The following is a 25,171-nucleotide window of genomic DNA, read 5'->3' as shown; positions in this document are numbered from 1 at the left end:
GCCTGTGGCTCTTCTAGAGTTACTGCCAATCCCAAGCCCGGGTAAATGAGGAGGGTTGAGTATGGGGTCGGCAACGCCATCCCGTAGAAAACTAACTCGCTAATAAAACGCCAACTGGATTAAACAAATTAAACCATTTAAACTCTGCCCTGGGAGTTGGAGGAAAAATCATGACGCTTCAGAATGAAAGCCGAGATTCTTCAGAAGTCACGAGGCTGATGCCCCTTCTAACAATCAGAGCAACAAGTTTTATGGGTACATGGAATGCCCGTACAATGTGAGAAACCGGGAAGATCAGTCAATTAGCAATGCAAATGAAGAGATACAAATTGGCAGTACTTGGAATCAGCGAAACCCATTGGACTCAAGCTGGACAGCAAAAGCTAGATATGGGAGAGATGCTGTTGTACTCCGGTCACGAAGGGGAAAATGCTCCACACAGTCGGGGAGTTGCTCTAACGCTGTCCAGAGAAGCACAAAATGCACTTGTAGGATGGAACCTCAAGGATCCAGGATAATCAAAGCATCATACAAAACAAAGAAGGAGGGGATCACAATGGATTTTATCGAATGTTTTGCACCGACCAATGATAGCAATGACGGCGATAAAGATCAGTTCTATGAGAGGCTGCAATCAATCATAGCTAAGTGCTCGAGAAAGGACCTCACCATCCTAATGGGAGATCTAAATGTTAAAGTCAGCGTGGACAGCACAGGATATGAAGATATAATGGGACGACATAGACTATGAGAAAGAAACGAGAATGGTAATAGATTTGCAAATCTGTGTGCATTCAATAAATTGGTTATAGGTGGCACAATATTTCCACACAAACACATACACAGAGCTACATGGATCTCACCGGACCACATCACAGAGAACCCGTTAGATCATATATGCATCAGTAAAAAATTCACAAGGTCAATGGAAGATATGAGAACCAGGAGAGTAGCTGACAACTGGTGGTTGCTAAAATGAAACTGAAGCTAAAGAAGCACTGAACAAAATTCATTGGCCGGATACCATTAGCATCAGCCTTCTGTGGGAGAGGACAAACCAACTTCCAACTGAAGAGGAAATTAACAAAAAAGAGGTTGGATGTGTATAGGACACACATTACGCAAATCACCAGACTGTATCACGAGGCAGGCCCTAATTTGGAATCGTGGTGGGAAGCGGAAAAGTGGAAGGTCGAAGAACACATTACATCGGGAAATAGAACCAGATATGAAAAGGATGAATGTTAACTGGAAAGAATTGGAAAGAATTGGTGAGGACAGGGTTGGATGGAGAATGCTTGTGGTTGACCTATCCTCCTCGACGAGGGGTTAGAGGCGTAAGTAACTTTTCATAGAGGATTTAACAATCAAGTATTACCTATGGTTTCTACAATCATTTTAATTGTTTTTTTTAGTCTAACACATGAATCGACATATAATTTTTATATTCCATAGGTTCTCATTTTGAAATATGAGACCATTCCCTTTGTTTTTCAGATATGACACTATTGGAAAATGTAACTGAAAGATATTTCATTGAAACAAATAAACAGAAGCATCACCATACTACTGATAATAATCAATCAATAAAAGACTATAAACTCAATCTTAATGAATATTCATTATCTGAATCAGAATATCAGAAAAAGAACAAATTTCTTTCATTAACCGACTATCATAATGATGTTATTCGATTGGCTAGTTATTATGAACAAATATTGAAAACATATGGTAAAGTAGAACTTGAAGCATTGGCTTACAAAATATCTGCTGGTATGTAATTTGTTTCTCTTATTGAGATAGTTACTTTTATGGATCCGATGTTCATCTTGTTGTGCTAATGAGGTATGGCAACTTGGACCGATGTATATACATGTGCCTGGTCCTACGTTATAGCTGACTGACTATTTATTATTTATTTATTTGAACACATAAATATTGGTACAAAGAGGTGCCAGATATAAATGCGCCACACAAATCTTATTTGATTTGTGTGAGGGATGTTATACTGAACAGGTGTCCAAACTGAATCAGGTGGTTTTCTTAGGGGGCAACACCGGAGCCTTTGATCTAAAGATCTGATCCACAAGGCAGTGGAGCATCGTGAGGAGATGCAGTCCCATGGCAGCCGGTGACCAACGATTGATTCATACGCCATTTGTTCCCTCAGGATACTGGAGCCCATGTACACCATTGGTTTGGAATCAGGGTTTTCCAACTCTCCTAGGTGAACTTTCCGTGTCCACCGACCCGGTTAAAGCGCTGGACATTCGCTTTTCGTCCTCTCAATTTCGTAAACAACAGTAATGCCACGAGAATGAGGTGAGTAAGACTTCCCTGACAGAGGCTATATAGGCATGGCCATGTGAGAGCATTTGGAGAGGGAGAGCGGACTCTCCTCACCCTCGGCTGTACCAGGGCATTTGCGGGCCTTTTACTGAGATAGAGAAGCAACCAGTTCTGTTTGTAGAATTATAGCATAACTATAGCATTATCATCTGTGAATGTAGATTTTAAAAGTAAAATACATCTATACATTCTAAGTATTTCATCTTAGGTATTTTGAAATCATTGCTTAAGTATATGTTGGGAACATTAAGTAAATAATACTGACGTCAGGTTCTGGGTTTTATGTGGAAAGTCAGTCAGTTACAGCGTAGAACTTCGTACGAACCTACATCAGTTCGAGTTGCCATACCACATTAACACAGAGATGCAGTTGTCGATTCAAATCCCATAGTGGTAGAAGTAGTAAGAGTATAAGCAGTAATCGGAAACATTAGGGTTTGAAGATGTTATTGAAGGAGTATAATCCAGTGAAATAAATTTGGAAAAGGTAATATCTACCTTTGAAACTGTAACCTTTATTCAAATCAGATGGTTGGGTTGGGTATTACACATTCCCACCCACCGCCTAACCGAACACACGATACTAACTGGTATTGAATGAAATATTGGGAATGTTAGGAGCTATTAATAGACAATATGAAGTCAGTTAATGAAGATTGTTTAGGCAGAAGTTAGAATCGGATCCTTTAATAAAATATTGAAACTATTTATCCTCAACTCTGGAACTTTTACAAACATAATTTTCTTTCTTTTAATGTCTTTGATTTACTCCAAGCCTAATAATTGTGAAACTGTTTATTCATATTTTCAGAAGGGGTTTTGTGGAGATTTCAGCATTTTCATAGTTGAAAGCATGAGTCAATTGAAACTAGACCACCAGGGAAAAAATCTCGCGAGACGAGATCGTGGATGCGCTCTGCTGAGGAATCGCACAATAGGATGAAACAGCCGTCCAGTGCTTCCAGGTTTTCCTTGGTGGTCTAGCTTCAATTGACTCATGCTTTCAACTATTCATATTTTGTCAAAAGCTCACATAGCTGATAGAGCATCAAATCATTTATGATCAAGAAAAATAGGGTGAGACAAGTCAAAAATCTTGAAGAAAACCGACACAAAATATGAAAATTGCTATCAAAAGTAGTAATGGTTTATTGGTTAAAGCGCTAGGCTTTCAACTATTACGACACAAGTTCGAATCCTGTCCCACTTGATACCGCATGAACATTAGGAATGTATCAACATTAATTCGATCGTGTACTAACATTGATGAAAGGTGATAAATTTCAGTCTCCAAATCACATGTCATCATCAAATGAAATTTAGCAGAACGGCCCTAATACTTGATTCTCAAATATCATTTTGTTATTTCAAATGCAAACCTAATTATTCCAATTTGTAAAAGGGTGTACCTCCATTGTCTGTGGATGGCAGATTTTATTCGTAGCATTGAGCACAAACCTATTCCTGGTTAACGGTTATCGCTTCAATCAATACTTGGCTTGTCCGGTGTTCTGGCATTCTCTGGAATGTCAGCCTGTCAGATTTATCAGCAGCTATCAAATAGTTCATATTTATTTTTTGATATATTTGATCAGAATCACACTCCATAGACATGCTTCTCCTTTCTTTAATTTTTCAATCCAAACTCATTGACTGAACGGTATCATAGTTGCTGTGAAACTTGACAATCTTGGGTTCAATTCTTTGTGGGGTCGTGGGTTCATGTTACTACAGAGCAATAAACAATAGAGAACTAAATATCAAACCCTCCTTATCATCCTGAGAAAATCAGAGCTTGGTGTCTTCAGCTCTTAATCGTCAAGTTTTAGGTTCATAATAACCTTTGCATAGTTCCATTTATCAAATAGGTAATATTGTTAATTTTCGCAGAAAGTTTTGACTCAAACTAGAGTACCCCAATCTAAACTTCATTACTCGATTACCTGAACTAATTTCAATTAAACTATAACATGGATAGTCATGTTGCGATCAAATTCCTCTAATTTACCTTTAGTATTCTTAATTGAGCATAGAATTTTCTTGATGGAGTTTTGTTCTCTGAGCTGAATGGTTTGGTCGTGGAGCTTTCATTGTCCTTCTGAATGACATCATCAGCACCAAAACGAAGAAATAAACAATGACAGATTTGAGATCAACAAGAACCAATCAACATCGAGGTGCACAGGACAAGCTGTGAACTACATGTGAAGAAATTCAAACACCCCACCCGAAGTGTATGCTGATGATGTCGTTCAGAAGGACGATGAAAGCTCCACGACTAAACCATCCAACTCAGAGAACAAAACACCATCAAAATCATCCACCCGAGCTACCGATCTTCTCCACCATAAAGTTTCCTTCGGAACTAGTAAATAATTCTATGATTGTTATTTAATTTTCAGCATGTCATTCATGTGAAAGCTCAAACCTATTGAATTCAGTCAATTTCAATAGTCCTACAAAGTTTCGTTCCAAAAACGATACCTCTGTTGATTGTCCATACAATACTGAAACATTCACCGCTTCATTTCATCCACCGATAACTTATCATTTGGAGGTACATTTAACTAGTTCCAAATCAATTTATTTCAATCAATTATCAAATCAATCAATGAATTGTTTTCCCAGTGTTAAGCATCATCACCATCATCATTTTAATTCATCATTTATGAATAGATTATCATGTAAAGTATTTGTAGGTGGTGTTCCAATGCGTGGAAATCAAGTGACTACATGGACAAGAGATCAATTACATAAAGGATTATCTATTTTTGGTCCAGTTAGTTTAGTATGGCCAAAAGGTACTATTGTAATACCATCTGTCATAGATGGACGTAATTACAATCAAGAATTATGTGAATCATTGCTGAGAATCGGTTTGAAACGAGGTAATTCATATGTAGTATCTGATTTAAATTTATTTTTCATACTTGAAATCATGAGTCAATTGAAGCACTGGACGGCCGTTCCATCCTATTGTGGGACTACTCAGCAGTGCGCATCCACGATCCCGCACCCACTAGATTCGAACCCAGGACCTACCAGTCTCGCGCCAGTGTACTTAACCGATAGACCATTGAGCTGACCGGCATCCAATGGTGTTAATATCTAACTTCAATCAAGCCACGATGTTTGAGCAACCGTTCACCAATTTATTCTAACTTACTGAAACGTAATTCATTTATCTAATGCAAAATTCTATTACTCGACTTGAAGACACATTGTTTGTATGTCATTCAAAACTCCCCCCTTTAATGTTCACACCCTGATGTAGATAAGATAATATGCATCTCTGGCTATAATTCCAGAAGGCCCTATTATGAATATTTACTGTATCTGAAAAACCTGTAATCAAACGTTTAGTAACGTATAGGAAATTTGCTAACAAAAGCTTCTTATTACATTCATCCGTGATATCATCGGTTTTAGGATTTGCTTTATAAGACGAATGTAAACAATTTGTTATTCAAGTCCTGTGGGTTAATTTTGATATCCGAAAGTAATAATAAAAATTATAGAACTTCAAACTAGATTTTCAGTATATCCCTAACATTAACTCCATTGTACAAATCTCAGTTACAGATTAAAACTCAGTAAACTATACATGTGTATCACGTGTATATTATCTATGACTACTTACTTACGCCTGTTACTCCTCATGGAGGAGCATAGACCGCCTACCAGCATTCTCCATCCAACCCTGTCATCACCAATCCTTTCCAGTTCTTTCTACTTGTTATTCATCCTTTTCATATCTGTTTCTATTTCCCGACGTAATGTGTTTTTCGACCTTCCACTTTTCCACTTCCCACCAAGCTAGGGCTTGCCTCGTAATGCAGTCTGATGATTTCCGTAATGTGTGTCCTATCCACTTCCAACGTCCTTTCCTAATTTCCTCCTCAGTTGGAAGTTGGTTTGTCCCCTCCTACAGAAGGCTGATGCTAATGGTATCCGGTCGAAGGATTTTGAATATCTTGCGTAGACAACTATTTATAGATACTTGTACCTTGTTGATGATGGATGTAGTACTTCTCCACATTTCAGCTCCGTACAGTAGAACTGTCTTGACGTTCATATTATCTATAAACAGTTAACAAAAACAAACTTCATCCAAATATTATTTTAATATAGGCTATTGTTATGCAGTATTCAATGATCAAAGAAGTGTATCACTGTTATTATCAATGTGTTATCGTCGTACCAAAGGTTTCTATATCAATCTATCAACATTATGTCCTGATTTAGAAAAAACTCGTTTTGATTCATTACAAATTATTCCATGGGATAAACAAGATTCATTTTATCCAATTCTTCCTAATCGGTGAGTTCATGTAATTTAACATTCTTTGTTATTGTGACGCCCACCATCATTCTCTATTGAACTCTGTCTTGGACAATTATTTCTAGTTACTGTTTATCTTTTTAATGTGTGCTTCCAATTCTCCATGTAGTGAGTTCTTTGCTCTTCTTCTTCTTCTTCATTTCCTTTCAGGATTTCAAGTTACCGTTTGCCTTATACTACAGTTTTCTGATTTCCACAGATTATGTCTTATCCACTTCGAGAGTTTATTCTTAATTTCATCTTCAACTAGAAAAACAACCTTTCTTAAAAGCTCTATATTGAAATAGATGAGGTGAAATTCTAAATTGATACATAAAATAAATGTAACAACGTAGCCTATCAGTTCAAATGAATTGAAAATAAAGACCCGAAAATGGAGTGGTATATTTCAGTAATACATTTGAAATGATCTGATCGTACATTTACTTGCCGAAACGTTTATATTGTATGGGGTTATATCACGTTTAAGACTGTTATAACTTGTGACTGAGTGAATGCCCTGTTAACGTATGACGTGATAAGACCACTAATCAGAGAGCAGCGAATTATTGATTGGAACAGTGACACACAAAAACCGTACGAGCAATCTACAGTACTTATCGGTCCTGCTTTCTGTCTAGCCCAGCCACTTAAGTTCAGATCAGCCTCTGCGGTATGAATCATTATATTTCAAACATACTGAGTTTATACATCAAACAGACAGACTGCATCGTACCAATAAAATAGAAGACAAAATTTGTACAAGATTTGGCCAAATGTGGCTGTGAATGTGGGAGGCATTAATTAATAGATTGGGGATAACTCAAGTATGGTAAACCGTATAATAATAGTCTATACTTACTTACGCCTGTTACCCCTCGTCGAGGAGCATAGGCAGCACACCAACATTCTCCATCCAACTCTGTCATCACCAATACTTTCCAGTTCTTTCCAGCTGTTATTCATCCTTTTCATATCTGCTTCTATTTCCCGACGTAATGTGATTTTTGGCCTTCCTCTTTTCCGCTTCCCTTCCGGATTCCAAGTTAGGGCTTGCCTTGTCTATAGGTCGAAATAAAGCTTATAATAAGAGGGACATGAATATGAATAGTTTAGTTATTTAGCTACTATACGATAAAAAATATATGCATAGTATTGGTCCATACATAGATCCCAAAGTCACCATTCATTAACCTTATCGGGGCATAACAAAGACCATCCATCACAATGTGACTTACAGTAATCCTTACCAATTAAAGTGTATGTCTCGTACCTATGACTTCACTTAACAGCGTTCGTAAGATAATTACTTTCTTAAGCTTGACTCATATGAAACTTGTTTATATTAACTTGGTAACTCATTTAAACGTCATCTTGAATTTGCACAGAAACAGTGGAAACATAAATTTTCACTCTGAAGAAGGAAGAGTAGAAACTGAAACCCGGACAAAAGTTTACTCCATATTCGTTGGCGCATTGCACGGAATGATCACAGCACGAGCTTTATTTACTATTTTCAATGATCTCTTTAGCAATGTTAGTTACGCTGCGTTAGATATAGATAAGTATCACTATCCAATAGGTAAGTTATCAATTTATGAATATATTACTAACATACTTTATAAGTAGCTTAAATGTTTAATTCATTTCAAAGCAGTGTTGATGAGTTCCAGCTTTGAAAGAAGCGATAATTCTGTCTCTACTTGAGCAGTAATTTTCAGTACTTTTTTACTCAATAGTCACTCACATATCGTGTGCAGTTTGTCAATGAATTAAATGGAAGGAGAACTACATTTGAAAGTAAAATTAACGAGACGATGTTTTATCATGCCATTATTAATTGTGTGCCGTTTACATTGCTCTCTGCCATTTATGGCATGATTGTTGTTGTCCTGTACGGTTTGATAATTTGTCTGTCTAAGCAAATGAGTGTGTTGAGGTATTCGTTAGATTCATTGTGTTGTCTAGGTTCGAAGATAGAACTACAATAATAAAAGAAGCTTGACTGTTGACTTCGCTTAGGATTCCACATTAGGGATAGATATAGACTTATGATTATTTTGATGTAGTTTGTTCTCTGAGCTGGATGGTTTGGTAGTGGAGCTTTCATCGTCCTTCTGAACGACATCATCAGCAAAAACTTCGGGTACAAGTGAAATGTTTGAATTTCTCCACCATCTCAAGATTTATGGTTAATTATATCGGTCGAAACGCATCGTTCCTCAAAGCTAACGATTTTAGGCTACAGCCAGAATAGTAGACATCAGGTGAAAAAAGTTACAATCATGAATTCCGACTGATGAGTTCAGCACGTAAAATCGATTAGCATCTCAATCACAACTCCTTTCTTAATGAAGTTCTCTTCTTTATGGTTTTCCATTTTTATGCTTATATAGGATCAGGACGTGTAGCTTTTAATTCATTAGAAGGTTATTTGGCTGCTATAAAAACTAATTTTATTTGTATTGAATGTCAGTTGTTCAGTAAAGTGGTAAGTTTCATTGTATCCCTCCATATTTATTCGTCTATTTGTTTGTCATGTAAATGTATTTACACAAAATAGTTTTTAGTGAAACAGTTTAGATAAACTCTATTTTCAGAAGTCTAACAGAGATATATAATTATTTATGGTACAGCATAATATCGCGCACTGTTGAGGAGTCCCACAATAGGACGAAACGGCCGTCCAGTGCTTCCAGGTTTTCGATGGTGATCTAGCTTCAATTGACTCATGATTTCAACTATGCAAATTCTGAAATCTCCACAAAACACCTGATAAAACATGGAAAGCTTAAAAATATTTATAATTAGTATATAAAGTATTCAATCCAAAACATCTACAACTCGTGGAGGGTAAATTTTGTATGATAGTAGTTGTATTGACTTCTTTCTCTGTTATTCATACCTGAAATTCAATCAGTTTAACGTCATCTTATTTATTTATTTAAACACATGAACACTGGTACAAGAAGGCACCAAATATATATGTACCACATAAATCATTAAATTTATGTGACGGTTGGGATACTACCCGGTCGCCCAAACCAAAGCTAGTGATTTTCTTAGGGGGCCACACTCCAAGTCTTCAACCTAAATGTCTAATACATAAGATAGTAGAGCAACGTTAGGAGATGCAATTTCATGGTAGCTGATGACCAACAATATGTCTATATGCCATTCGTTCCATCAGGGTACTGGAGCCCGTGTACACCATTAGTTTGAGATCAGAGTTATCTAACTCCCCCGGGTGGACTCTCCGTGTCCACCAATCTGTTTAAAGCTCCGGACATTCGCTTTTCGTAAACAACACCCCACCCCCTTACCAGAAGGTAGTGAGTAGGACTTCTCTGATCAGTGGCAGTATATGCTTGGCCATGTGAGAGCATTTCGAGAGAGAGAGAGATAGAGAGAGAGCTGACTCTTCATACTCTCAGCCGTAGCAGGGCATTTGAGGGGTCATCTTTTAAACTTATTAATAAATGGCTTTTTAACTTTACCTCAAAGCATTTACCACATTTTGTTTACATGTGACATATATCTTTCTGTTTATTCTTCTCCTCTTCTTTTAGATACAAATTGATCCATATTTAGAAGATGCAATGTGTTCTAAATGTTTTTCAGTACCTGGAATTTATTTTTGTCGTCATTTAAAATGTTTCGATTATTTTTGTCCTAAATGTTGGATTCATTATCATGGTTCTAAAAATACAACACATAAACCATTAAGACGTACATTAATCCCTAATTCATTAAAATTTGCTAAATATTTTTAATAATAACACATAAACATTGAAGTTTACTACTACGACTCCTCCTCCTCCTCCTCCTCCTCCTACTACTACTACTACTACTACTACTGCTACTACTACTACTGCTACTACTACTACTACTACTACTACTACTACTACTACTACTACTACTGTTACTACTACTACATTCGTTTAACCCTAAATGATATAAAAAAAGTTTTATCCCCCCTTTTTTTCTCGTTTATATTTCTATATCCATAGAAATTATTCATTTAGATAAGGATAAAGAATTTCAGTCTCGAATTCCCATGTTTACATATATTTTTACTTGATATTTTTTATTATAATTTTAATCTTACAGTTTACATAATTTTCTTTCTTCACTTAATAGTTAAAAAAAATTTTTTTTAATTCCTTTAACATTTTAGTTACTAAGTCAAAAGAGAAATGACTTTGAATGTGATAAATATATATGTATGAATCGATTTATTGATTTCAAAACACTTGTTTATTTATTTGAACACATAAATATTGGTACAAAAGGGGCACCAAATAGATATGCACCATACTTTGTGTGAGGGCTGTAGTACTATCCGAGTGTCCAGACCGAAACAGGTGGTTTTCTTAGGGAGCCACTCCCCAAGTCTTTGACCCAAAGGTATGACCCATAAGATAGTGGAACATCGTGAGGAAATGCAGTCTTATGGTGGTCGATGATCAAAAATAGATTCATACGCCATTCTTTCCATCAGGATCTTGAAACCTATGTGCACCATTGGTTTGGAATTATGATTTTCCAACTCCTCTAGGTGAACTCTTAATGTTCACTAAACCTATTAAAGCGCCGGACATCCACTTTTCGTCCTCTCTACTTTGTAAACAACAGTAATTCCGTGAGGAGGTATTGATTAGGACTTCCCTGTCAATGGTTGTATGCACGTGGTCATGTGAAAGCATTTCAAGAGAGAGAGGGAGCTGACCCCACTCCGGGCCGTATCAGTGCATTTGGCCGGGGGAGAAACTGAGAAGGTTGTAATGAAATTGTTTAGAAGTTTTCCATCCATTATTTATGAGACTAAATTCATGTTACCCCTTCTCAGAAAAAAAAGTAAACACGATACTATTTGACCACCAAACGGGAGTTTATTGGTTCATATTTTCAAACGAAAAAGTTATTATAATACTGTGTTACCACCATCTATTTGATCAGATGCTCATCAATAAAATTAATGTATTCAGCAAGCTTCAGTTTTGTATTTTTTGCCCCCGAATGCCCTGGTATGGCCGAGAGTGGGGAGAGTCTGCTCTCCCTCTCGAAATGCTCTCATATGGCCACGCGAATATATAGCCTCTACCAGGGAAGTCCTACTCACTGCCTTCTCGTGGCGGGGGTGTTGTTCACAAAAGTGAGAGGACGAAAAGCGAATGTCTGACGCTTTAACCGGGTTGGTGGATGTGGAGGATCCACCTAGGGGAGTTGGAAAACCCTGATTCCAAACCAATGGTGCACATGGGCTCCAGTATCCTGAGGGAACAAATGGCGTACGAATCAATCGCTGATCACCGGCTACCATGGGACTGCATTTCCTTACGATGCCCCACTGCCTTGTGGACTAGACCTTTAGGTAAAAGGCTCCAGGTATGGCCCCCTAAGGAAACCACCTGCTTTAGTTTGGGCACGTGGACATTATCACAGCCCTCACACAAATCGAATGAGATTTGTGTGGAGTATATGTATCTGGTGCTTCCTTGTACCAATATTTATGTGTTTAAATAAATAAATACATAAAAGTTTTATATTTCCTGGCATTGTAGGAAATACTAGCACTTGTAGATTCAAAAGTTAAAATTCAGTAGGACATAATATTCAACTACGTTGTAAAAAATGTATTTTCAATTCATAGACCACTAAACAACTTGAGATTCGTCTTTAGTATTCAACTAACACTCTAGACAGGATTAAACCTATAACTTTAAGGCTCTAGAGTGAGTATCGTAGAGTCAACTTACTGAATCAGAGCCAAATGATACACACCTTCAGCCTGTTCTCCATAAAACATGATCATCATTTTGTGTTAATGGTGTATATTGTCGATTTTGGTGACTTAATAGATCATGAAATGGTTTTGATCATATTTCTTTAATGAAATAAGATGGTTCTCATAAAAATATTATGATTTGCATTATAAGACTGAGTTATCATTTTGATGAGATGATATACAACTGGATGTTGGAAACTGAGGCTACCGGTATAATTAGAGATTGACAAAAATACTCTTTTGCATACATTATTACCTTGAAAAGACCATCAACAATAATATAATTAGAATAGAATGGATTCATTCTATTTCATCGGGTTCACATCAACTGCTTACATTCTATAATATTTGAAAAGTGTAATTACGAAATTGATTGAAATTACTTAAACAAATGACTTTAGTTAGAAGACGCTTCAAACACATTAGTAGAGTATTTATTATTATTTATTTAAACATATAAATATTGATACAAAGGGGGCAACAGATATATATAGGATTCATCATTTCATTTATTTGTGTGAGGGCTGTGATACTGCCCGGATGCCCAAACCGAAGCAGGTGGTTTTCTTAGGAGGCCACACCCCGAGCCTTTGACCTAAAGGTCTAGTCCACAAGGCAATGGAGCATCGTAAGGAAATGCAGTCCCATGGTAGCCGGTGATCAGCGATTGATTCGTACGCCATTTGTTCCCTCAGGATACTGGAGCCCATGTGCACCATTGGTTTGGAATCAGGGTTTTCCAACTTCCCTAGGTGGAATCGCCGTGTCCACCAACCTGGTTAAGGTGCAGGACATTCGGTTTTCATCCTCTCAATTTCGTAAACAACAGTAATGCCACAAGAAGGCAGTGGGTAGGACTTCCCTGGCAGTGGTTGTATGCATGTGGCCATGTGAGAGCATTTGGGGGCCAAATGGAATGTCGCTGCCAGGATAATACAGTGTAGTATATTATAGTATACTTTATGATCGATTTTATTCACCCACGTCATGATGCTGAGCTACATACTCCGTTGTGCAATTATTCCATTGTTAAAACCGGATATAAGGATATTCTTTCTGAATTGAATTCGTTTAAGTACTTTTGTCTATTCGGATACTCCTGTTGAGTCACTATATATCAGGTATGTGATTAGACAAATCTGTTACTGAATTTCTGAACAGCATTCTACCTGATTAAGTAGGAACACTTAAGATTAATTAAGAGTTCTACATTTATCTGACTGATATTATTTATTTATTTAATCACATATATATTGGTACAAAGGGCACCGGATACATATGCGCCACACAAAATAATGAGAATGGGAGAAGGAAGAAGATGCGTATATATAAAAGAAGGAAAAAAAAAGAAAGGGAGAAGAGTAGTGGTGGGGGGGACTGAATGTACAACCAGAAGAGCTCTCTCAGGATAGTTATAGCCACTCTTTATGAAGAAAGTAGAAGAAGGTTACAGCAGGACCGCCATTGGCTTCTATTCTGAGCCATATCTGATAACGTCTCTAGCCACTGTGTTGCACCATCTCTCGGACCCCAGCCAGGGAGTCGTGAAGGACCAACAGAAGCTAGCCCTTTGCAGATCTCTTTCATGCCACGACACCATGTCATACACTGACCTCCTCTCCGCTTTTTCCAACCAGTCCCAGTGTCTGCAAATAATGCACGACGTGGAAGTCTCTGGGACGACATTCGTAAAACATGTCCAAGCCACCGAAGTCGGTGTTTCAAGATGGTGACACCAATTGAATTATCGTCTCTGCGCCCGAACACACGATGCCGAACCTCTGCATTACTTACATGGTGTTGCCACTGGATGTCAGCAATCCTTCGGAGACAACGATGATCGAACACAGAGAGACGTCTAACACCCTCAACTCGGAGAGGCCAGGTTTCACAAGCATAGAGCAAAACTGCTCTCACCGACGCGTTGTAGATCCGACCTTTTACAGCCAGACTAACATCACGAAGGCGCCAAAGATGGCCCAGATTGGCATAAGCCGCTCTGGCTTTCATTATACGTGCATCAATCTCATCACTCACGCCACCACCAGCACTTATATAGCTACCTAGATACACGAACTTCTCAACTACTTCGATCTCCTCACCATCCAGGGTGAGTACAGGATGAGAATCCTGCCAGTCTTGTAAGAGTACTTTGCACTTGGAGGGTGCAAAGCACATACCGTACCTGCGGACACTGATTGCCAACTGATTAAGTGCAGATTGCATGCCTTGGGCATTATCGCACAGTAAGACAATATCATCCGCATACTCAAAGTCGAGAAGTCGTTCTCCAGGCAACAGATCCACACCGCCATTACTTACATCCATCAGAGCTGTTTCCAGGATGTCATCGATGGCAAAGTTGAAGAGGAATGGTGAGATTGGGCAACCCTGCCTAACCCCACTGCTCGAATGGAACAAGGGAGAAAGGTGGTTGTATGCCCTCACTCTGCCTGAGGTGTTCGTATACAGGGCCTTTAAGATGTTAATGAACTTCTCAGGCACACCCTTCTTCAATAGACAATCCCAGAGAACAGTCCTGTTCAACGAATCGAAGGCAGCCCTGATATCAAGAAACATTACGAGTGTTGGCCTGCGATAAGTATGACGGTGTTCTAACATTTGGCGGAGGGTGAAGATGTGATCAATGCATCCTCGACCAGAACGAAAACCAGCCTGCTCCTCGCGAGTCAATCTTTCTCGGGTTTTAAACAACCTACGAAGAATGACAGAAGCCAATAGTTTGGACGCAGTCGGAAGTAGACTTATCTCCCGATAGTTATTGCAGGAACAACGTGAACCCTTTTTAAAGATAGGGACGACTATCGACTCATTCCATGATGTTGGAACACTTTCTTGCTCCCAAACCTTTGCAAACAACACCGTCAGTTCCTTAGTCAGAAAGTCACCACCATCTTTAAAAAGAGCCGGAGGTAAGTCATCTGGGCCCGGTGATTTGTAACGTTTCAAGAGTTGGAGTTCCTTGCGGACTTCCGCCTCGTTTGGTGGATCAGTCGTCACCGGCCATGGGGGGCAGGACAAACTGTTTGATGTTGCCGGAGCAGCAGGCCAGTTGAACTGCCCTTCGAAAAATTCCGCCCATCGTCCAAGACGTCGGGAGATGTTAGTGATTGGCATCCCGTCATCCTCGTAGATTGTTTCACTCACACCAGACTTCTTGCTGCCAGTGGCTCGGATGAGTTGGAAGAGCTTCCGGCAGTTACCAGATGCAGCTGCTGCTTCCATCTCATTAGCACGTTCCGACCACCAGGCTTCTCGGTCCTTACGCAAGCTTTGCCCGATTTCATTACGTAACAGCCTTCGTTTGTGGTCATACTCACGGTCACCCGGAGTAGACCGACGGGCTTCCATCAGTTGTAAGGAGCCAGAAGAAACCCAGTGCTTGTAAGCGTGACGTTTCGCGAAGCCGCAAGCGGCTTTACTCGCCATTTTCATGGCGTCGTGAAGATGCAACCAATGCTCATCTATACTTTTCAGTGGGATGGTAGCTAGCCTAGAAGCTAGCTCCGCTCGATACTTACTTGCAACAGAAGTTGCAGCCAGTTTACTAACATCGATCCGTTGGTGGTGGTCAATCCTTCGGCCACTGAAAAGTAAGGTGAGATTGGCGCAGACCAGGGCATGATCAGACTCCAGATAGGTACTCCAAAAGGAGCGGCAGTCTTGTACACAACCACGCCAGCGGTAGCTGATCGCGATGTGATCAATCTGAGTCCAGGCTTGGGATGCAGAGGGAGGACACCAGGTAGCACACCGGCGATGACTGTGCCGGAAGTTAGTGCTGGCCAGAAACAGGTTGTGGTCTGTGCACAGTTGCAGCAAACGGTCCCCGTTATCTGTCCTGCGACCAACAAGTCCCCATCGACCACCTAGACGACTCTCTTCTGTGCCTAGACGCCCGACCTGAGCATTCAAGTCTCCGGCTAGTACTACAATATCTGTCGAACGCGCTTTCTGGAGAAGAACTGTTAACTGATGGTAAAACTCATCCTTGATTGCATCCGGGCTGCAATCTGTCGGGGCATAGGCGGAGATGACGAAAAGACACCGATTCTCACGCCGATTTCTTCTCACTTTGATGAAACTTTCTAATCTAACAGCACATAACCGACTGTTAATGGGGATCCAATCGATTAATGCTGCCTCAGCTCTAGCGCTTAGTGCGACACGAACGCCAGCAAGACCAGACGAAGATGCCACAGGGTCCCCGGATAAGCGCACGTGAAACAAGCTTTTCGAGGCGACAGATGGAGAGCGGATTTGTAGTACTTCACTAGAGTCTTGAATACGGGTCTCGGATAGACAACAAACGTCAACATTAAGACCTTCCAAAGACATAGCCAGCCCTATCTGTTGTCTGATCCGCATTAGTGTGCGAACGTTGAAGGAAGCCAGCTTGAACGGCGTACGTGGTTTCAGAAAGACTGCTTCAGTATTCATAATCGGTGGGAGCATTCACTTTCAACCAGACAGTGACTGGAGATCGTTTAGATAGGACAGATTTTCCACCAAGAGCGAGCTGCTGCATAAGTTGAAAAGTAAGGTTATACAAATTGGGGATAAAAGGGGGTGAAAAAGCGACGTATTAAATAATAATAATAATAATAATAACAATGGTAATAATAATAATAATAGTGTAAATTGTCTTGCTTCTAATATGAGCGAGAATAGTATCGTCAATAGGATTCATCATTTCATTTATTTGTGTGAGGGCTGTGATACTGCCCGGATGCCCAAACCGAAGCAGGTGGTTTTCTTAGGAGGCCACACCCCGAGCCTTTGACCTAAAGGTCTAGTCCACAAGGCAATGGAGCATCGTAAGGAAATGCAGTCCCATGGTAGCCGGTGATCAGCGATTGATTCGTACGCCATTTGTTCCCTCAGGATACTGGAGCCCATGTGCACCATTGGTTTGGAATCAGGGTTTTCCAACTCCCCTAGGTGGATCCTCCACATCCACCAACCCGGTTAAAGCGTCAGACATTCGCTTTTCGTCCTCTCACTTTTGTGAACAACACCCCCGCCACGAGAAGGCAGTGAGTAGGACTTCCCTGGTAGAGGCTATATATTCGCGTGGCCATATGAGAGCATTTCGAGAGGGAGAGTGGACTCTCCCCACTCTCGGCCATACCAGGGCATTTGGGGGCAAAGCTGTGCGCCGGCCGGGAGTGTATGTAAAGTGTATGTAAACAAAATCAAGTCATTAAATCTGTTCAACTTAATTTATCGAATGATTTACCTGTACGTCGTTTATATATAGCTCAAACCATCAGTAACCTTCTCAACAAACGTGATGTCTACGTTCATAAAAACGGACTAGAATAGCCTATCATGTGTCATTGACCTTCATTCCGTTTACTTAGTAAGGAGAAATCGTAATTAGCATTCAGGCATATCATGAAGATAAACAATTTCCGCTTATTAGATTTTATTGTAATCGTCAAGTTAATAATAAAAGTAATTGGAATATTATGTATTCATTTTCAGTCAATCAGTCAGTCAGTCACAACGTAGAACTTCGTACCTACGTACATCAGTTCGAGTTGCCATACCACATTAACGCAGAAATCCAGTTGTCGATTCAAATCACATAGTGATAGAAGTAGTAAGAGTATAAGCATTAATGTAAAAGATTAGGGTTGGAAGATGTTATTGAAGGAGCATAATCCAGAGAAATAAATTTGAAAAGTGAAAAAAAGATAAGGACATAAAGAATTCAGAAGATTAGGATTTGGCAGAACACAAAGAGTGGATGCACCTTCGCCATTACAAACGATTTTGAGTCATGTCATTCAAAGTCTCTAACCATCGGTCTACCTATGATTTATTAGAATACTTTCATTCTAATAAATCATAATTAGATTTATTTCTGAAAGGGTCAACTATCATTAATCAGTTAATTATTTTAATCGCTTAAATAATAATAAAAAAAGAAGCAACAACAACAACAACATTCTGACAGTTATGTTACCTAGTTATTACTTAAACTTCTATGGTATAGTTGATTTTATTGATCATCAATCTCATTAATCCTCAGCAACAACAAGACAGGGTGGGTAACGGTATTTAATGAATTGGATTGTTTGTTTAAAAAACGAAAAAGTCTATAAAATGATGATTTTTTCTAATTAAAACATTCCATTCTAATGGTTTTTATTTAACTTAGTAGAATTGATATCATTGTCTAACTAGTATATACCCAATCAATTACATAATGATAATAATGTGGTGTGGGTTACTTATATCCACATAAGTAGTATACAATGTATTGTATAATAAAAGATTGATAAGGAAAGAAGGGGAACGGAACACAATTGGTATGAAAATACATAAACAATGAAAATCAGATAAGATGGACTGATATTTGCAGAAGGAACAGTGAAGATTGAGACAATTGATTGATAGTATGGTTGTTATATTTTAGTGAGATATTCTGTAATTTTGTGCTCAAATACATTCGATTGTCCTCATTCGTCTTCTTGTTCACTACGATAGTAATAATGATAATAATAAACATGCTTCTGTAATTTAACATCATATGGTTGCCTTTTTACAGTTAACCATTCCTAACACTTACTTACTTACTTACGCTTGTTAACCCTTGTGGAGGAGCATAGGTCACACACCAGTATTCTCCATTCAACCATGTCCTCACCAATCCTTTCCAGTTAACATTCATCCTTTTCATATCTGTTTCTATTTCCCGATATAATGTGTTTTTTGACCTTCCTCTTTTTCACTTCCCACCACGATTCCAAGTTATGGCTTGCCTCATAATGCAGACTGGTGATTTGCGTAATGTATATCCGATTCACTTCCTAACACAGAATAGACTAAACTCCAATATAATTTACGTTTCATAAACAATGAAACTGTGATTATTCAAAAATTATGTATAAAAAAGTGTTTTCAAAACAGTAACACGATGGCGTTGAAAGCAAATGGTACTGGGTTGAAGTCACAGAATGAACATCAACTCTGAGATGCAGGTACATCTAGCTGACGAGTCCCAAATAGGTCGAAACGCGCCTCCTGGATTCCATTGCTAGCCACTACCCATCTTTACTTATCATCTCCAGTGTTTACTCTTTAATATTAATTGTATTACAACTAAATTGATTTCATTACTAATTCCGTTCTCGTTTAACTTTGTCGTTGACATGCTTTTAGAAATAAAACCTTCATCATCTCAATCCCCAGGAGTTGAGCTTTTACCGGGAGGCTCACTTGTTGACTTAGAATATGCCGACGACATCGTTTTATTTGGTGAAGACGCTGATAAAATTCAGAGTCTTCTGACCACTATAAGCAACTATGCAGCCATGTTCGGGATGCGGTTCTCTCCCTCGAAATGCAAAATATTACTTCAGGATTGGGTTGCATCGGCACCTGAACTAATGATAGGGAGTGAAGTAGTTGAGCGTGTTCACAGCTTCACTTATCTTGGGAGTCTCATCAGCCCTTGTGGTCTGGTGTGTGACGAAATCTCAGCACGGATACAGAAGGCTCGTCTAGCTTTCGCCAACTTGCGTCATTTATGGTGTAGGCGAGATATCCGTCTAGCAACAAAAGGACGGGTTTACTGTGCAGCAGTTCGTTCCGTCCTACTTTGTGGCAGTGAAACATGGACAATAAGAGTAGAGGATATTCTTAGGCTACTAGTATTCGATCATGTGTCTTCGGAGCATTGCTCGTATATCCTGGGACCACCGGGTAAGTAATGCAGTTGTTAGGAAACGGGCACTAGGTAAGGATGGCAACTCGATTGATGAAGTAGTGAAACTTCATCGGTCGAAATGGCTGGGACACGTGTTACGTATGCCCAACCACCGACTACCCCGATGTGCAATGCTTTATGGTGTAGGAGTAGGTCGGAAGAAAACTAGGGGTGGCCAGACCAAAACGTGTCACAAATCCATGAAGTCACTGATAAGTGGACTGAGTCATGTTGGTACGTGTAGACTACCTGGTTGGGATTCGTGAGATGATAGCAATGGATGGTTAGAGATCTTGGATGACATGACTCAAAATCGTTTGCGATAGCGAAGGTGCATCCACTCTTTGTGTTCTACCAAATTTTAATCTTCTGAATTCCTCATGTCCCTATCTTTTTTCTCTATCCAAATTTATTTCACTGCATTATACTCCTTCAACAACATCTTCAACCCCTAATGTTTCCGATTACTACTTATACTTTTACTACTTCTACCACTATGGGATTTGAATTGACAACTGGATCTCTGTGTTGATGTGGTATGGCAACTTGAGCTGATGTACATACGTACGTACGAAGTTCTACGTTGTGACTGACTGACTTACTGACTGACATTATTAATTGACTTGTTGATTTCATCATCTTGTTGTACTAATATAATATGTGAAATTTTTGAGAATACAGATTTATATCAGTTTGGATGTTAATTTTAAGTTAACAACTGAAGTTATATTCAGGTTTGGTTATATCGAAGAACGAGAAAAATCATGTCCTAATCTTCTTCGGTTATTTCTATCAGTGACGTTATCTTTCTATAGCTCGTCAAATGTCATATGACAAAATTTATCATCAGTATACCGACTTCAATGATTTTGTCCAAGTGCTAAATCAATAATTCTTTAAATAGTACTAGAAGGTTCAAGTCAACTCTGTATCCTTATTGATCTTTTATGTATAGTAGCTTTTTGCTAAAAATACAAATATCAGCCTTACTTACTTACGCCTGTTACCCCCAATGGAGCATAGACCGCCGACAAATATCAGCCTACGCTGTATGAACTGTATATTTCAGACATATATGGGTTTTTTTACACAAGCAGACTAGAATATATCACACCATAAAATGTAAAATAATGATTATACAAGATCAAGCTAAAAATGGCTATGAGTATGAGAGATTATAACTAATAGATTAGAAATAAATTAAGAATGATAAATCGTATTTATTTATTTATTTAAGCATATAAGTATTGGTACAAGGGGGCACCAGATAGATTTACGCCACACAAATCTCATTTGATTTGTGTGAGGGCTGTGATACTGTCCGGGTGCCCAGACCGAAGCAGGTAGTTTTCTTAGGGGACAACACCCGGAGCCTTTGACTTAAAGATCTGATCCACAACGCAGTAAAAGATCGTGGGAAGATGCAGTTTCATTGTAGCCGGTGACTAACTATTGATTCATACGCCATTTGTTCCCTCAGGATCCTGGAGTCCATATGAACCATTGGTTTGGAATCAGGGTTTTTCAACTCCCCTAGGTGGATCCTCTATATCCACCAACTCTGTTAAAGCTCCGGATATTCGATTTTCGTCCTCTTAATCTCGTAAACCACATCTCCACCACGAGAAGGCAGTGAGTAGAATAAATCGTATAACAATAGCTAATAGGTAAAATGAAAGCTAATGATAAAAGGAATATGAGCATACATACAATCAAGTTTCTTTATAATTATCTAATAAGATTACATGTAATGATAGTCCATAAATAATTCCTAGCCATTACTATTCATTTATTCTTCATTAGGATATAACTGTAGTGAACAAGAACTTTAGTTGGGACAATAGAATGTATTTAGGCACAAATTACAGACTATCTTACTAAAATCTGATAATCATATAGTATATATAGTGCGGGATCGTGGATGCGCACTGCTGAGAAGTCCCATAATAGGACGAAACGGCCGTCCAATGCTTCCAGGTTTTCGATGGTGGTCTAGCTTCAATTGACTCATGATTTCAACAGTGAAAATACTAAATTCTCCACAAAACCCCTCTGATATATAGTAAACAGTTAATTTGCAAAATAACAATCAACTGCCGCAATCTTAACTGTTCCTTCTGTAAATATCAGTTCATTTTCTCTGATTTCATTGTTCATACATTTTCATACCGATTGTGTTCCGTTCCCGTTCTTTCCTTATCAATCTTCTACCAAAGTACATTCTATGCCTGACCTATACCATATACTACTTATGTAGATATAAGTAACCCACACCACATAATAAGTGACCTCATGGAAAATTTAGCCAGCTGAATTATCTTTATTACATTACAATATACGTTACTAATCCAGAACTGATTAGTACATTTAGCCGAAATTAACGGAAGTAATATATAACAACCCAGGACCTACCAGTCTCGCGTCAGAGCACTTAACCTATAGACCACTGAGCTGGCCTTCATCCAACGGTGTTAATGTCTAACTTCAACCACTCCACGAAGTTGAGCAATCGTTCACCGATTGTCTTCAGTGAGTTGTTATCTCACAACAGACATGGTTGAACTCCACGGGTCACTGCTTCTCACTAGAACTCCAGGACATATATCTTGAAGCCATAATAGAACGAAATGGCCGTCTAGTGTTTCCAGATGGTGGTTTATCTTCAATTGACTCATGATTTCAACTATGAAAATACTGAAATCTCTACAAAAACCTCTTCTGTTAATAAAGTGTCTATAATTAATTAGGTAAGAAAGAAAAACAGGAAACCACGCCAATCTTAGTGTTGGTATTGACAATGTACATTTTCCATTATGGAGAAGTTGTCAACATGTTATATGGAATTATGAGATTACCTTTTTTTAAAAAGTCATTTCTATCTATTCTCAAAGTAGGTACTGTCTTCTATAGATTTTTGTTTCTTATTGCCTCCAAGACTATTACATCAATTGTATTCAGTACTTAAAAAACAAGTGATTGTCTTTGATAACATTGTTCCATGATGTAACACTCCTATTTTTTTTCCATAGATTGTCATATATAAAAGTAACTGTGATTGCAAGTCAAGTTTTGTTTAATAGGCTTGAACCTGGTCGATAGTATTACATAATCATCATATGCTGAAATCCTGGTCTTTATGAAATACAACCACTCAGACAATGTACGCATCAGTAATCATTTTAATGGTGAACATTTCCGTCAACCACTTTCAAAGCACATTCAACTATTCATCTATATAATACTTTCTGGTTAATAAAAACGTGTTCACTCAATAGACAAACCAGGATCAAATAAACTATGATGGAGAAGATTTGTAGCTCAGGTGGATGATTTTGATGGAGTTTCGTTTTCTGAGTTGGATGGTTTAGTCATGAAGCTTTCATCGTCCTTCTGAACGACATCATCAGCACAAACTTCAGAAGAAATTCAAACACTTCTCTTCTACCTGAAGTTTGTGCTACTGATAATTTCGTTCAGAAAGACGATGAAAGCTCCACGACCAAGTCATCCAACTCAGAGAACAAAACTTCATCATAAACTAAGACGTTATTGATAATTTTCTAATATTTCCTTCGTTAATATCAGTTCATGTCTATAATGAAACTTATTAGTTTATGATTGTTCATTTATAAATAATCATGAATGCGCACTACTGAGGAGTCCCACAATAAGACGAAACGGCCGTCCAGTGCTTACAGGTTTTCTATGGTGGTCTAACTTCAATGGACTCATGATCTCAACTATATAAAATAAAAAGTAAGTCAACTATAGTAATATTTATATTGTAGGTTAAATTAACATCAGGATCTGTCTCCCCCCCCCGCAAAAAAAAGACATAAGAAACATTGTCATGTACAATCATCTTTAAATGTATATAGCCCCATAGGAACAAAACAATAAATCAATAAAGCTAGTTATAGAAATAAATTCAAACAGTAAGATTGAATACTGAAATAAACAACTTATCAAAAAATGTAATTTAACATACAAAAAGGAGGGGGGGGGTGTTGGGTTGGGTAACTAACCAGAAAGTGTTCACTAGTCTATTCATTTACTTAGTTGTTGCTACTACTACTTTAGCCCGTTTCTCATAAAAACAAGGATATAAAAATAAATTAAGTAAAGCAACTTGACAAGCTATCACTATACCAATAACACATATTAATTGTGAATAATCACGATCTATTTTAATAGCATAAAGGAATATACCTAAAAATATACCAATAACACCAATAAGTGATAAAATTAATTTAATTGTAGTATATGTAGGATTTAAATTTAATGATGAAGAAAAAATTGTTACTAAGTCAAGTGAAAATGCAACAATTAAAAATGACATACCAACAATTAAGCATAGTAACAACATAATTGTAACAGTTTTATAATAATGTAAACAAGAATCTAATAATTTACCACAACCCCAACGATCAACAGAAAATCCTAATACAATAAATCCAATACCAATAGGTTGAAGAATTAAAGATAATAATTTAGACATTTTTTGTTGAAGGTATTGTGTATCAGTAAGATAAGGTAATGATGATTCTATTGTTCCTATCTAATTGAATATATACCATTCATATAGTTTATATATGAAGAGTTTAACCAATAACAGTCTATATTGTGGTTAGATAATGCTTGGATATACTCACTTTTTAATTATTGTAAGATAGATTAATCTACCTGAATGATGCTTATTGGATGATTTTATTCTTTAATTAATATATATGAAATACTACTGATTTATTTTATTAAGTAATTGTAAAATTACTTTGGATGATACATGATTGAACTTGGTAAACTAAAAGATTTTAATAGTCGAAATCATGAGTTAATTGAAGCTAGACTATCATGGAAAACCTGGTTCTAGAGGTAAAGCGCTCGTGTGCGAGACTGATAGGTCCTGAGTTCGAAACTCGCGAGGCGGAATTGTGGATGTGCAGTGTTGAGGAGTCCCAAAATAGGACTGTTAGCG

General features: G+C 38.1%; 2 protein-coding genes across 2 annotated transcripts; one reads left to right on the top strand and one right to left on the bottom strand.

Moving 5' to 3' along the window:
- Positions 1-1,499: 1,499 nt before the first annotated feature.
- On the top strand, positions 1,500-10,443 carry Smp_070360 (putative cytoplasmic polyadenylation element binding protein (cpeb); the record flags this gene model as incomplete). The annotated part of the gene is made up of 6 exons (XM_018790248.1): positions 1,500-1,773; positions 4,752-5,183; positions 6,481-6,670; positions 8,059-8,252; positions 9,067-9,161; positions 10,240-10,443. 6 exons carry the CDS (start codon positions 1,500-1,502, stop codon positions 10,441-10,443), a joined length of 1,389 nt encoding a protein of 462 aa, XP_018655610.1.
- A 13,804-nt stretch (positions 10,444-24,247) lies between these two features.
- On the bottom strand, positions 24,248-24,694 carry Smp_070370 (hypothetical protein; the record flags this gene model as incomplete). Its single annotated transcript, XM_018790247.1, has 1 exon — positions 24,248-24,694. One exon carries the CDS (start codon positions 24,692-24,694, stop codon positions 24,248-24,250), a length of 447 nt encoding a protein of 148 aa, XP_018655609.1.
- Between the last annotated feature and the right edge of the window lie 477 nt (positions 24,695-25,171).

Source organism: Schistosoma mansoni, chromosome W, assembly GCF_000237925.1.
Source record: "Schistosoma mansoni strain Puerto Rico chromosome W, complete genome".
Classification (NCBI taxonomy): domain Eukaryota; kingdom Metazoa; phylum Platyhelminthes; class Trematoda; order Strigeidida; family Schistosomatidae; genus Schistosoma; species Schistosoma mansoni.
This window is presented reverse-complemented; position numbering and strand designations above follow the sequence as displayed.